The sequence below is a fragment of the Lynx rufus genome, unplaced genomic scaffold (assembly GCF_022079265.1).
Source record: "Lynx rufus isolate CCGP_SWC_20201006 ecotype Redwood Valley unplaced genomic scaffold, mLynRuf1.p SCAF_46, whole genome shotgun sequence".
NCBI classification, from domain to species: domain Eukaryota; kingdom Metazoa; phylum Chordata; class Mammalia; order Carnivora; family Felidae; genus Lynx; species Lynx rufus.
This window is the reverse complement of record NW_025814863.1, coordinates 1,389,991-1,404,433: the sequence shown is the minus strand read 5'-3', so window position 1 is coordinate 1,404,433 and position 14,443 is coordinate 1,389,991. Positions and strand designations below refer to the sequence as shown.

General features: G+C 41.9%; 1 protein-coding gene across 14 annotated transcripts in view; it reads left to right on the top strand.

Moving 5' to 3' along the window:
- The first annotated feature begins 11,703 nt into the window (after positions 1–11,703).
- FMR1 (fragile X messenger ribonucleoprotein 1) overlaps positions 11,704–14,443 on the top strand; it is a 37,952-nt gene continuing 35,212 nt past the window's right edge. For 6 of the 14 annotated variants that reach the window (XM_047098296.1, XM_047098291.1, XM_047098292.1 and 3 more), the window contains exon 1: positions 11,710–11,834. In XM_047098296.1, the coding sequence (XP_046954252.1) occupies positions 11,784–11,834 (51 nt within the window). In that variant the 5' untranslated portion in view covers positions 11,710–11,783. Of the gene's footprint in view, positions 11,835–14,443 lie in introns of all 14 variants that reach the window. The other 8 variants (XM_047098301.1, XM_047098299.1, XM_047098300.1 and 5 more) reach the window with 5 other exon arrangements.

The following is a 14,443-nucleotide window of genomic DNA, read 5'->3' as shown; positions in this document are numbered from 1 at the left end:
TGGCAATCGATATTTCAACATTAAGACTAATCCTTGCTTGGGATGCCTGGGTGGCTCAGTCAGTTAAGCACCCGACTCTTGATTTTGGCTCAGGTCACGATCTCATGGTTTATGAGTTCAAGCCCTGTGTCAGGCTCTGTGCTGACAGCATGGAGCCTGGTTGAGATTCTCTCTCCTCTCTCTCTGCCCCTCCCCCACTCACGTTCTCCCTCTCTCTCTCAAATAGACATTTAAAAAAAAAAAGACTAATCCTTGCTTTAGTTCTTTGAATACATGGGTGTCAGCATTACTCTTTCATTGTAGCCAAACTTACTCATGCTCTTCCTAGTGCTTATCTATTAAATGGCTCATTTCTTAGTTTTGTACCTCAGACTTCATATAGGTTAGGTGCTCCATGAGTTAGAAGTTCATATCTCTATAGGTTATAGAAAAGCCACCTTAAGAAGGCTCAACCAAATAGAGGTTTATTTTCCTAACACAAGAAATCTGGTGGTAGGTGGCTCCTGGCATTGGTTCACTGATGCTATTTGGCCCTCCCCTCATGGTTTCCCTAGCTTTAGGTAGCAAATCCACAATCAAGGCAGATATTATGGAAGAGTCCACACCAGCCAAATGTGTCCCCTTTTCTCAAAAAAGCTAATACTTTCTCAGAAACTTCCCAATAGTCTCATGTTTGCATCTTACTAAAAAAAAACAAATATGTCATGTGGCCATTTCAGTCCTGGGGTGGCTGGAAACATGCATATGTAGGTTTTCTGGCCTCTGAGGTAGGGCAGACAAGGGAGAATAAGGCTGGGAATGGAAGTGGAGTTAGCCAACCCGGTGCCCGCCACACATTGCACGCTTATTTGTTCTTAATGGATAAAAAGAAAATAATATCATTATCTCATAATGAAGTAGATACTGAACTGACCTTGAAAACTAATAGTTGTACTTGTGCAGGCTTATTGGTGATGTTTGGGCTATGAATAGGGCTCCTGACATTCAGCCTCAAGGTGCAAGAGAAATCCCAACTCAAATGTCTAATATTGAGCTCTGACATATACAGAGCTTATAAGTTGTCACTCCCAGCCTCACAACAAGAAAGATGCTAAGCAAAAAGAGAAGCATTGACTTTTATTAGACCCAGAGAACTCAGGTCACAGGGCAAACCACCAGCCCAAAATGTGGAGAGGCAGGTGAATACGGAGAATCACAGCAGAGATTACCTAAGGCAGAAGCTGCTGGAGCCAATTATTGGTAGGAGCACTGAAAAGGTGGTTTAGATGAATTGCTTGAGGCTGGGTGTAGACTTGGTTGAGAGTTAAAAACTCCTGAGGGACCAATCTTGGGGGGACGCCTATATTTTCATGGGCTTTGCCTCCAGGAACCCACCAGGTTCTCACAGTGAAGATCAGAGAAAAATTCCCTCCTGTTTCCTGCAGAAGGTGGGGAAAAGCAATCATTCTAAAATACAGTCTGTGTTCTCCACAACAAAAGCCTGCCCTCCGAAGGAAATTACTTACCAGAGCCTGTCCTGACCTGAGAGAGGGGCTATATGCCAGTACAAGTCCCCTCTAGCCTTCCTGTATCACCTAAAGGGAGAAAAAAACTAATAAGTGCTTCTGAAGAAGACACCCCAGGGACTCAGGCCCTACTAAAATTTTGGGAGGTAATGATAAGATGATATAATGCTTCCCCTCCCTAACACCTTGCCACCATACCAACAGGGCTCCAGTGTAACAGTGCAGTAGAACTTAGAGAGCTGAGAGACAGACTACGTAAGAAGGAGTTCTTAGGGAAACCCAAAGATAACAAAGGTCACACATACAAAAAACAAGGACACTAGAGGAAACTAAAGCATCTGCCACCCACAGCTGGAACAAATAGTAAGCACAGCTCAGCTCCTACCCGAATTAACATAAAACCTCAACCTAAAATCCTAATTAACTCAGTTCCTATTACCCAATACATCATGCCTGAATTCCAACGAAAAGTTGAGAGGCATGCTAAAAGGCAAGAAAAAGTCACGGTGTGAACAGTTAAAGCAAACACAGGAGTAAGACTTAAATATGACACTGGTTTTACAATTATCAGATAGGGAATTTAAAGTAACTATGATTAGTATGTTAAATATTTAATGGGAAAAAGGAGACAACATGCAAGAACAAATCAGTGGTCAAAATCAGATACCATATGCTCAACTGGTTTCCAGCTTACAATTATTGCAATTGTCTCTAATCCTGTTTTTCCTGCCCTTATACTTTAAAAGTTCCAGCATTACAGTTTTAGTGTAAATTTGAGGAGCAAAAATATTTTCACGAGCATCAACAGTAATGTAACAAGCAGGAACGGAATGCAGTAAGAAAAACACAGCATCAGGGGGGCCTGGGTGGCTCAGTCAATTAAGCATCTGACTCTTGATTTTGGATCAGGCCATGGTCTCACAGTTGAGATTGAGCCCCATATTGGGCTCTGTGCTGGGCATGGAGTCTGCTTAAGATTCTCTCTCTCTCCCTCTCCCTCTCCCTCCTCTTCTCTCTCTCCCTCTGCCCCTGCTCCTGCCCCTGCTCAGTGTGCGCACACTCTTTCTCAAAAAAACATTTTTTAAAGGAAGAAAATATTGCAGTCACTTCAATATTACTACCAAAAATGTATAAAACTAAATCTAATATTGGCAACATATAACATAAACTCAATTTGAGTAACACTGTACAAAACAAGTATCCTATAATCTTGAAATGTGTTAAAGGCATGAAAATCAAGGCAAAACCAAGTAACTATTGTAGATACACAGCAATTGAAGGTAAAAATATTATTGTAGAACTGGACCCTTTGGCTATAAATAGCTTTACTGAGATAACTGGCCAAACTTGAAAAGAATACCAGGATTAGACAGTAGTATTTTTATTGTAGCATTTTATTCATATTTTATTATCAATGCTAATTCCTGATTTTGATGGTGCTATTCTCTATGTAAGTATTTGGAAGTAATGGCCATCAGCTCAGCAGCTTACCTCCTAATAGCTCAGGGAAAAAAGGACTCTGTATTGTACTCAGAGTTTTTCTGTAAGTTTGATACTGCTTGATAATAGAAATAACTAAAAATGTATATGTATGAAGTATGAAAAAGAATGAATCAGTAGTGCAGAGGGATGAAATCTCTAAGCAAAAGAAAGAACCAAAAAAATGATAGAAATGAATAAAAACATATTGTCACAGAAATGAAGAATGCCTTTGATCGGCTCATTGGTAGACTGGGCGTGGCTGAGGAAACAGTCAGTGAGCTTGAAGATATGCAAACAAAAACTTCCCAAAAAGAAATGCAAAAAGAAAAAAAACTTCTGGAAGAAGAAAAAAAACCAAAAGAGAATATCCAAGAACGGGGAACAACTGCAAAAGGTGTAACACTAGCATAATGTGAATAACAGGACAAAAAGGAGAAAAAAATATTTGAAGTAATAAAGGCTGAGAATTTTCCAAAATCAATGACAGACAATAAACGACAGCCCTGGAAAGCTCAGAGGACATCAAGCTTAATAAATACCAAAAAAATCCACATGTAGGCACATCCTGTTCAAACTGAAGAAAACTAAAGACAATACTTGGAAGAAGTCAGTGGGGGGTTACCTATGGAGGTGTAAGGAGACTTACCTCAGATTCCTCATCAGAAGCCATGCAAACAAAAATAGAGTGCAGCAAAATACTTAAATTGTTGAAAGGGGGAAAAAAACTGGAATTCTGCATACAGTGAAATTATCCTTCAAAAGTGAAGAAGAAATAAAAACGTTCTCAGCTAAAGACAGAGAATTTGTAACCAGTAGGTTTACCTTGCAAAAAACATTAAAACTTCTTTGGAGAAAAGGAAAGTGATGCAGGTCAGAAACTCAAATCTACATAAAGACAGGAAGAGCTTTTGAGAAGGAAAAAATGAAAGTAAAAAAAGAAACCCTTGTTTTTCTTAGTCTTAATTGATCTAATACATGTAACTGTTTTTTTCAAACCAATAATAGCAACAGTGCACTACTGATTTTAGTATATGAATAAGTGAAATTAAATGACAAGGGAGAGAGAAGAAAGGAATTGGAAATACTGTATAACAAGGTACCTGAACTACCCATGAAGCTATTTGGTGTCATTCGAAAGTAAACTTAAATTAGCTGTAAATATATATTGCAAATTCTAGGGAAACCACTAAAAAATGTTAAATAAGCATAATTGATATACTAAGAGAGGAGAGAACATAGAATCATATAAAATGCTCAATTAAACTCAGAGAAGGTGGAAAAAGAGGAAGATAAAAAAAGAAACAAAAAACAAGTACAATGGATAGAAAACAGTTACAAACATGGTAATTAACCAAATTATATCAGGGGCACCTGGGTGGCTCAGTCAGTTGAGTGTCTGACTTCGATTCAGGTCATGATCTCACAGCTCATGGGTTCGAGCCCCACGTCGGGCTCTGTGCTGACAGCTCAGAGCCTGGAGCCTGCTTTGGATTCTGTGTCTCCCTCTCTCTCTGCCCCTAACCCACTTGCATTCTGTCTCTGTCTCTCTCAAAAATAAACAAACATTTTAAAAAATTTAACCAAATTATATCAATAATCACCTTAAATGTGAATAATCTACAAAAATGAATTAAAAGATGGAGACTGTCAGGCCACCTGCATGACTCAGTTAAACGTCTGACTCTTAATTGCAGCTCAGGTCATGATCTCATGGCCATGGGATGGAGCCCCGCATAGGATCTCCTGCATGGGATTCTCTCTTCCTCTCTCTCCACCCCTCCCCATCTTGCATATGCACGTGCTCTTCCTCAAAATAAATAAACATTTTTTAAATAACTAAAGAATGGAGACCATCAAAGATATAACCTCATGTTTTCTACACAATATCCACTTTAAATATAAATACAAATCAATTAAAAGTAAAGGGATGGAGAGAGATATACTAGACTAACACTAATCAAAACAAACGTGGAGTAGCTATATTAATTTCAGGTAAAGCAGACTTCAGAGCAAGGAACACTATCAAGGATAAAGAAGGGTATTATATAATGATAAAGAGGTCAATTCTCTGAGAAGACATGAAATTTCTCAAGGTCTGTGCAGCCAACAACAGAGTGTCAAAATATATGAGGCAAAAGCTGATAGAACTACAAGGAGAAATAGACCAATGTATTGTTATATTTGAAGACTTTAACACCCTTCTGTCAGTAATTGATAGATTGAGCAGGCAGAAAATCAGTAAGGATATAGCTGAAGTGAACAGCTCCATCAATCAACTCAATGTAATTGACATCGACAGACTACTTCATCCAACAGCAGGAGGATACACTTTCTTCTCAGGTTCACATGGAACATTTACCATGACAGTCCACCTTCTGGTCCATAAAACATACCTTGACAGATTTGAAAGAATAGAAATCATACAATGTCTGCTCTCAGATCACAATGCAATTAAAATAGCAATCAATAACAGAAAGATAACTGGAAAATCCCCAAATATTTGGAAATTAAACAACACACTTCTAAATAACACATGGGTAAAAGGAGAAGTTTAAGAGAAATTTAAAAATATTTTGAGCTAAATAAAAATATAGGACTTATCAAGATTTATGGGTTGTGGCAAAAGCAGTGATTGGAAGAAGATTTATATGTGAGCAATGGACAACTGAAATTTGAAAACACAATACTATTTACTTCAGCACCAAAAAATGAGATACTTAGGCATAAATGTCACAAAATATATATAGTATCTATATGAGAAACACTACAAAACCTTGACGAAAGAAGTCAAAGAAGATCTAAATGGAGAGATATTCCATGTTCATGGACAGGAAGACTCAATATTGTTATCATTTCTTTCCAACTCGATCTATAAATAACACAATTGCTATCAAAATCCCAGCAAGTGGGGCGCCTGGGTGGCTCAGTGGGTTGGGCATCTGACTTCAGCTCAGGTCATGATCTCATAGTCTGTGGGTTCAAGCCCTGAGTTGGGCTCTGTGCTGACAGCTCAGAGCCTGGAGCCTGCTTCAGATTCTGAGTCTCCCTCTGTCTCTTTCTGCCCCTCCCCTGCTCGTGCTCTGTCTCCCTCTGTCTCAAAAATAAATTTAAAAACATTAAAAAAATGTTTTTAAATCCCAGCAAGTTATTTTGTGGATATTGATAGATTGATTCTAGAATTTATATGGAAAGGCAAAAGACTCATACTAGCAAACAGAATATTGAAGGAGAACAAAGTCGCTGGACTGACAACACCCAACTGTGAAACTTACTTTAAAGCTATAGTAATACCATACAGTGAGTATGGCATTATTAATGAAAAAATAGACAAATCAATGAATGCAAGAGAGAGACCAGAATTAGACCCATACAAATATAGCCAACTGATCTTTTCCAATGGAGCAAAGGCAATTCAATGGAGAAACAGTAGTCTTTTCAAAAAATGGTACTAGAAGAATTGAACATCCATATGCAAAAAAAAAAAAAAAAAATCTACACACAGACCTAACACCTTTCACAAAAATTAAGTCAAAATATATCATAGGCCTAAATGGAAACTGTAACACTATAAACATCTAAAAGATAACATGGGAAAAAATCTAGGTGAACTGAGCTTTGGCGATGACTTTTAGGATACAATGCCAAAAGCATGATCCATGAAGAAAAAAACTGCTAAGTTAGTTGTTTTTAAAATTAAAAACCTCTGCTCTGTGAAAGACACTGTTAAGTGAACGAAGAGAAGCCTCAGACTGGGAGAAAATATTTGCAAAACACAATCTGATAAAGGGCTGGTATCGAAAATATACAAAGAACTATTAAAACTCATCCATAAGAAAACAACCCAATTAAAAAATGGGCAAAAGATCTGAACAGAGATCTTATCAGTGAAGATATACAGATGGCAAATACAGATATAAAAAGTTGCTCAACACCATACGTCATTAGGGAATTGCAATAAAACAAGATTCCTCTAGACACCTATCAGAATGGACAAAATTCAAAACACCGATAATACCAAAAGCCTGTGAGGTTGTGTAGCAACAGAAATTCTCTTTCGTTTCTGGTGGCAATACAAAATGACACAGTGCTTTTGGAAGACACTTAGCAGTTTCTCACAAAGCCCAACATAGTCACCATACAATCCAGCTGTTGCACACGTAGGTATTTACCAAAATGAGTTGGACACTTACATCCACACAAACCTGCACATGAATGTTTAAGGCCGTATTTTTCATCATCAGCAAAAACTGGAAGCAACCAAAATGTCCTTCGACAGGTGGATAAACAATCATGTACATCAGAGGATAGAATATTATTCCTCAATAAAAGGAAACATGCTATGAAGTCATGAAACGAGGTGCAGCAATCTTAACTGCATGTTGCCAAGTGAAAGAAGCCAATCTGAAAAGGCCCCATACTGTATGACTCCAAGCACGTGACATTCTGGAAAAAGCAAATCTATGGACACAGTAAAAAGATCAGTAGTTGCCAAGGGTTAGGGGGTTGAGCTGATGAATAAACAAGTGGAGCACAGGGATTTTTAGGGTGGTGGAATTATTCTATATGATACTGTAATGGTGGAGGCATGACATCATGCATTTGTCAAAACTCATACACTGTACAACACAAAGAGTGAACCTTAACGTCAACTATGGACTTCAGTTAACAACCATGTCTCGGTATTGGCTCATCAGTGACAACAAATGTATCACAATAATACAAGATATTAATAACAGAGGAAACTGGGAGGGGGTGTCAGGAAACTGATACGGGAACTCTCTCCTATTGCCTCAATTTTCCTGTAAATCTAAAACTGTTCTAAAACACAAAGATTATTAATTTTTTAAAAAAAACATTTTGTTTCTAATATCTAGTTCGAAGGAGAGGTCAAAGTGAGGTGAAATTGTCAGAGAAAGCGTCATGAAAGAAGGAAAGCTTTAGCTGGGTCCTAGAGGATACATAGGATTTCTAGAATTAGAAAGGACAAAGGGCATTTCAGCTGGGATTGAGGCATGAAAAAGACTCAGAGGGCTCAAATTGCGAAGGAGCAGGAAATAACACAGAATAAATCAATGCAAAGACAACAGGCAGCAATTTAATGGAAACTAGGGGCTAAGGCAAGGCTAGAAGTGCTGAAGCATCAATTCCAATATCAGATAAACACGGGCATGGGAGCAGACTTGATCTGAGTCCTCAACACGTATTCATTCATTCATTCATGCATTCATGCATTCATATGCATTCATTCATGCAGTCAATATTTAGTAAGCACCTCCTATGTTCCAAACACTGTAGTGTTTAGGCACTGGGGACAAGCCGTGAATAAAAGAAACAAAAATCTCTGTTCTCACCGAGCTTACATTCTAGTGAGAGGAGACAGAACTCACCTGGTGTTTTGAAGAAACAGCAAAGAAGCCAGTATGGCTGGAATGGAGTGAAGGAGGAGGTAGAAGGTGAGACAGATAAGACGCCAGAGTATGTAATGCACTGAGTCCAGAATAAATAAGCACTTTAGCTTTTACCCTGAGACACTTAGGGAACAACTTGGAGGGGTCTTAAGTGGCAGAGTAGCTTGACAGACACCTGAATAGGGTCACGGTCTCTTCTGTGTTCAGAATAGACAAGAGGGTAAGAGTGGCTGCAGGGAGACCAGAGAAGCTGTTACCCTCATCCAGGTAAGAGAAGATGGGGGCTTGGAACATGGTATTAGTGGCACAAGTGGTGACAAATGGATTGTAGACTCCGAAAGGATTTGCTGATGGGACTAGGTGTGTGTGAGAAAGGGACAAAGTGATTTGGCTTTAGGCCTGGGAAACTAACTTGAAGAAAGGGTTGCCAGTGACTGAGAGAGAGAGAATATGAGAGGAGCAGGCTCACAAACAGAACTGAGTCCGTGTCTGAATTCAGCTAAGCTGTCTTGAAACGGGGCGTTTCAAGAGCTAGAGATCAGAACAGGCTAAGACGGAGTTAAGCGGGCAAGACTAAGAGCACGTACAGGAAGTGAGGCTAGGCAGGTACTCAGTCATCAAACATTTCCTAAAATCAACCACTTCGTGTCAGGAATACAAAGAAAACTAAGACATCTTCCCTTCCTGGAAGGAACTCACAGTCCAGTGAGGGAAACTGAAATACAAATAAGTGATCATAGTACATCAAGCATCCCAGGAGAGGTATTTCAACATTTACCGAATCCCTGCAATGTGCCAAGCAGTGTGGTGAGGAAGCAGGAGATATGTACAAAGTTCTGCGAGAGCACAGACACACACAAATTCTTGCAAAGGTTCGTACCCACATTCACAAGGGTTTTCACCACAGTGTGACAGCAGGGAGTCGGCAGTAACCAAGATGCCCGGCACTAGGGAAATGTATCAGTAAAATCTATGGAATACTCAGCAGCAGGAAGAAGCAAAAAACTAGGTGTACACACAGCAATGTGGATATAATTTGAGAACACAGGGTTGAGCGAAAGCAGTAAGAAAAATGTTGCCAGTCCAATACCATCTCTGCAAATGTAAAAGCATACACAAAACACTGCAGGTCTTAAACTATCAAGGAACTATACCAACACATTGCAGTTGGTATCTAGAGGAAGAATGAAAGTGGGTATTAAGATGAGGGAGAATAATAATATAAAATAATGTAAATGGGACAGGGGCCTGGCAGGGACTGATGATGATAATGTGCTGCGAATTGACGAGCAAAGTTAACTGAATTCCCTGCACCTGAGGTAAAATAACTGGCTAATAGGAATCCATCTGATAACCCTAAGGAGAAGGGTGGTTCTGGGAAAGCAGAAGTGTGTGAGTAGAGACATGGAGGCATGAGAGTGAATCATAGGTTCAGGGAACAGCACCAGGTTTAGCATGGCTTGTAGAGGTTGTGAAGAGCCGGTAGCATTTGAAACTCCTGGGTGAACTGAATAACACCCTACACGTGCAGGGTATGACCATTCTAATCAATCTGTCCCCTTTCACTACATCGGGGTGAAAGAGCATATGCTCTGCCCCCGTCCAGCCGTCCTGCGGTCTTCACATCTTGTGACTATTCCAATGGGTCACTCCTGTGTACTGTGGCCTCAAGGAATGTGGCCCTTGATCCGCTGCTGTAAAACTGGAGCTCCACCCCAGTGACACTGCTGCTCTGGCTAGGAGTGGGGTGGGAAGGGAACCGGAGGCCCAAGCATGCCTCTAATTCTGGGGCATCTGCCTGGGGGCCGTTCACCCCACCTCCACCAGCTCAGGGCTGCCAGTTAACTCTCTCTGGTCACATTCTAGCTGGAGTCATTTCCCAGCCTTGACCACCCCTCCCCCACCCCAGACTGGGTCCTGTCCCACTATTCTAGGGGTATCTAGTTCTTCATAGCCCTTATCACAGTTGCAACTCGACATTTACTTTTCTGATAATTTAGTTATGTCCACCTATGCCTCTGGATTCCCAGTTAAATGCTGGCAATCTTTTTTTTTTTTTTCTCTTCACCAATTTCTCACTAGTACTTATCACAATGCCCGGTATGTGGTAGGGGCTCAATAAACTTCTCAGTTGGATAAAAGCCTTCCAAAAGAAACCTAGGTCAAAGTGGATACAAGGACAGTGCAGAAACAGGAATGAGAAAAAGCTGGGGTTTGTTGTACTGTGGGGTGGGGGGGGGCGGGTAAAAGGGGAGAGCTGCAAGGAAACAGGTGCGCTGTCCCTGGTAGACAGGTCACCTGACTGCTGTACAAACGCCCACCCCGACGCCCTGTACAGGGTGGGTATACAGTAGGGGCAAAATAATAGGAAAATAAACTGTAAAGGAATTAACAAGTGCTTAAGACATTTTTTTTTTCTTTTTTAAACGTATGTCAAGTAAAAGTATGAAAGCGAATTGACGGAAGGGAAGCACGTGGGTCAGTGCCGGGTCTGAGGGAGGACTAACATTTGCAGAGGTCCTGACACAATCCGCTGTGTCTCGGAGGACACAGGATGTATCCATAGGACAGACCAAAATCTCTTGGGGGAGGGGGGCGGCGTTATTCTCACCTTCTGCCTCTAAGGGCCACACAAGCCTGGGTCACCGTGGTTGCCACTGTAACTAGTTCAAAGTCGTCTTCGATCTAATTCTTCACCTTTAGGCTTGACCCGTACTCCACCTCCAGCTCAATTAGATGTGCCCCACTTAAAAAAAAAAAAAAAAAAAAAGCCTCCAACCCAAGCCAGCCCAGACTTCGAATAAGTGAATACACTTGATCACTACAGGAGGATCTTTCCCACGCCTCCACCTGACCCTCTACAGGAATAGGCGCTCTGGCCCTCGCCAGGCGCCACGAAGCGGCGCGACCTCAGCCCGCGGTGCGACCTGTCACCGCCCTTCCCGCCTTCCCGCCTCCAACGAGCCCGCGCACGCCTAGCCCGCGCACAGTACGTGTGGCCCGGCCCCCAGCCGGTTTCCAAGCAGCGCGCATGCGCGCGCTCCTGGGCCCGCGGGGAGAAAGAGGGCGGGGCCGAGGGGGGCCAAGCCCGCGGGGGGAGGGGCGGTGTCGGTCACGTGACGCTGTTTCACTGTTTACACGCGGAGCGGCCGAAGCTTTCGGCCTCAGTCAGGCGCTCGGCTCCGTTTCGGTTTCACTTCCGGTGAGGGGCCGCCTCCGAGCGGGCGGTGAGCCGACGGCGAGCGCGGGTGGCGGCGGTGACGGCGGCGCCGCTGCCGGGGGGCGTGCGGGAGCGCGGCGGCGGCGGCGGCGGCGGCGGCTGGGCCTCTTGCGCCCGCAGCCCACCTCTCGGGGGCGGGCTCCCGGCGCGAGCAGGGCTTTCGAGAAGATGGAGGAGCTGGTGGTGGAAGTGCGGGGCTCCAATGGCGCTTTCTACAAGGTACTTGGCTCCAGGGCAGGCCCCATCTTCGTCCTTCTTTCCCTCCCTTTTCTTCTCGGCCTCGGCGGGAGGCAGGCCTGGGGCCCTCTTCCCGAGCGCGGCGCCCGGGGGTCACGGTGCGCTCGTTGGGATGTTTGGGAGAGAAGAACCGGACTTGGGGCCTGTAGGAAGCCCCTCGAGCCCCGCTGCCTCTCCTATAAGAGGCCCCGGCGCCTATCGGAATGAGAGCGGGCAAGGAGAAGAGCGTGTCCTCTCGGGGGCCGAGGGAGAGCTGGGGATGGGCCAGGGCCGGCGGCAGGTACAAGATCCCGGCGGGAAGGGCCGGTATCCGCGCGAAGTGACGGCGACGGCTTATTTCCCTTTCCTAAATATCCTCTCACCGTGGGATCCGGGCCTGACGTGTGGGTAGTTGCTGAGTAGCTAGGGGCGCTTCCGTCGAGCCGCCTCCTGCCTCTCACAGAGGGTTTGAGATCTCTTTTGGCTTCTCTTTTCCGGTGGTCCAGCGTTGGGACTTCGGAGAGCTCCACTGTTCTGGGCAAGGGGTGTGAAGAAAGAGGAGTAAGAAGCTGTAGTCGGTACCGAATCACAATGGCAACTGATTTTTAGTGACCTCGCTTTGTGGATTTCAGAAGAGATTTTTGAGATCCAAAAGTTTCAGGAAGACCCTGACATATCCGAGTAATGCATTAGAGAAGTTTGTAATCTTGAATATTGGCGGCCCCCTCCCTTGTTATAAATGCGGCCAGATTCAGGAATACAGATGCTTCAGCGTCTGAAAACATTATTAGCAACTCTGCTACTTAAGGAAACAATTTTTAACCCTCCAAAGGCCTGAATATATGCCATGAAACTTCAGGAAATTAACTGAGAGTACATTATTACTAGAGGATTTCAAATCGCGAATAGAAATAATTGCTTTGTGCTCCAAATACTTGACTATCTTTTCTCAATGTGTAATGTTGCAGTGGACAGTATTGTTGAGGTTTTAAATAGGCATGCATAGTAGTAATGTGGGGTTTTCTCTTTTAAGTTACATCATTGCAGATTTAATATCTTACATTTTCAAAAGGAGGATTTAAAACATTCTTAATGTATCAGTAGGGCATCTGTTGGTAGTAGTCACTGTAGATCTAGTAGATCTACACTGTAGATCTATAAATTCTTGCTTTCTCTTGAATGTTTCTCTATAACTCCTGTAAATAAAATTCCACTTTAGTATTTTGGCAATAGAAGGTACATATGGAAGGAAGTGTGGAAATTAGCTATTGTCATTGTCCAACACATTTCTTAAATTTATTATAGCATAACTGAAACATTTCAGAGAAGACTCAATTGGCTATGGGAAAATTAACAAGTGACTTCATACGTGTGTATTTACCAATTCTGTGGAGATATTTGGGATCAACGTATTTCATAAGTGCATAAAGTATGTAAACACTTTTAGCCAAAAGATAAAACCTGTAGCTATGAAAGGAAAAACCCAACATTTATATTGTTAGTCTCACCAATATAAAATTGTTTATGTTGACTCTGTAGTCAAAATGTTGGTTTGCATTTATTTTAGTGATCCATAATAATTTCTGCTAGTTAGTGTGGAATCATCCTGGTTCCTAGATGGGTAGTTTTGCTCACTAGATTTGTGGTGCTGACTGTAGTCAATATAAGCCAGGGGTTAATGGTTGGGCAGTGTTCTAATAGATCTCTGATATTAGCTTAGATTGGACACCACTCTTACCGTCTTTCAGTGGAGTTTGCTTGCTATGAGAAGGCAAGTAGCACATCCTGGTCTTGAAGAATTTATTGTTCCCTTCCAGCAACCTATCATTTGCTGCGGTGATTTTGCTTGCAAGCTGATTGGACTATAATAAGAAATGCCCTCTATCTTTGCTCTTAATCCTCCGTTTTAGTTGTGTGTGTGTGTGTGTGTGTGTGTGTGTGTGTGTGTGTTTTTAACGAATTTGCTTAATATGAAGGTAAATAAAAAGAATGGATTGTCCCTTAGTTTCTTGAAGGGAAATGTGAAACATCAAATACGTGTAGAGAAATTGCTATTACATTTACTTAATTAATAGTTTATTTTTAAGAAAACTTCAAATGGTCTGTGCTGGTACAAAAATAGTTTCTATAATGAAGAGGTTTAACTTTTCATAGGACTCAAAATATTGTCAAGAATTGTAAAGCAAAAAGTAAATCGAGTTGCTTGTCCAGTGAGATGGACAGAAAAGATGGGAAATAAAACACCAATAAAAAATGAACTATTACGGAGAAACGTTACATTTATGAAAAAGATAGGAACCTGGTTCATCAAGAAAAGCCTTTAAAAACCGAACAACTCCAACAACTTCAGTGTAAGTGAATTCACACTTCTATTTGCCTAACACAACCACCGTATTGCAAGGGATGATTCTCCATCTTCTGAGCACATGGTCCAAGTTTACAATATAAACTGGATAGAGTATAGCTGCAAATATTTGGATTCTTTTCTCTGCAAAACAACTAAGTTCAAGATTCACAATTAACAGAATCATGAAACCAAAACTCTAAGATTGGAGAATTCATTTCTATTTTTCCCTCTAGTGTTTATTCTTAAAAACTTGAAAGTTACATTT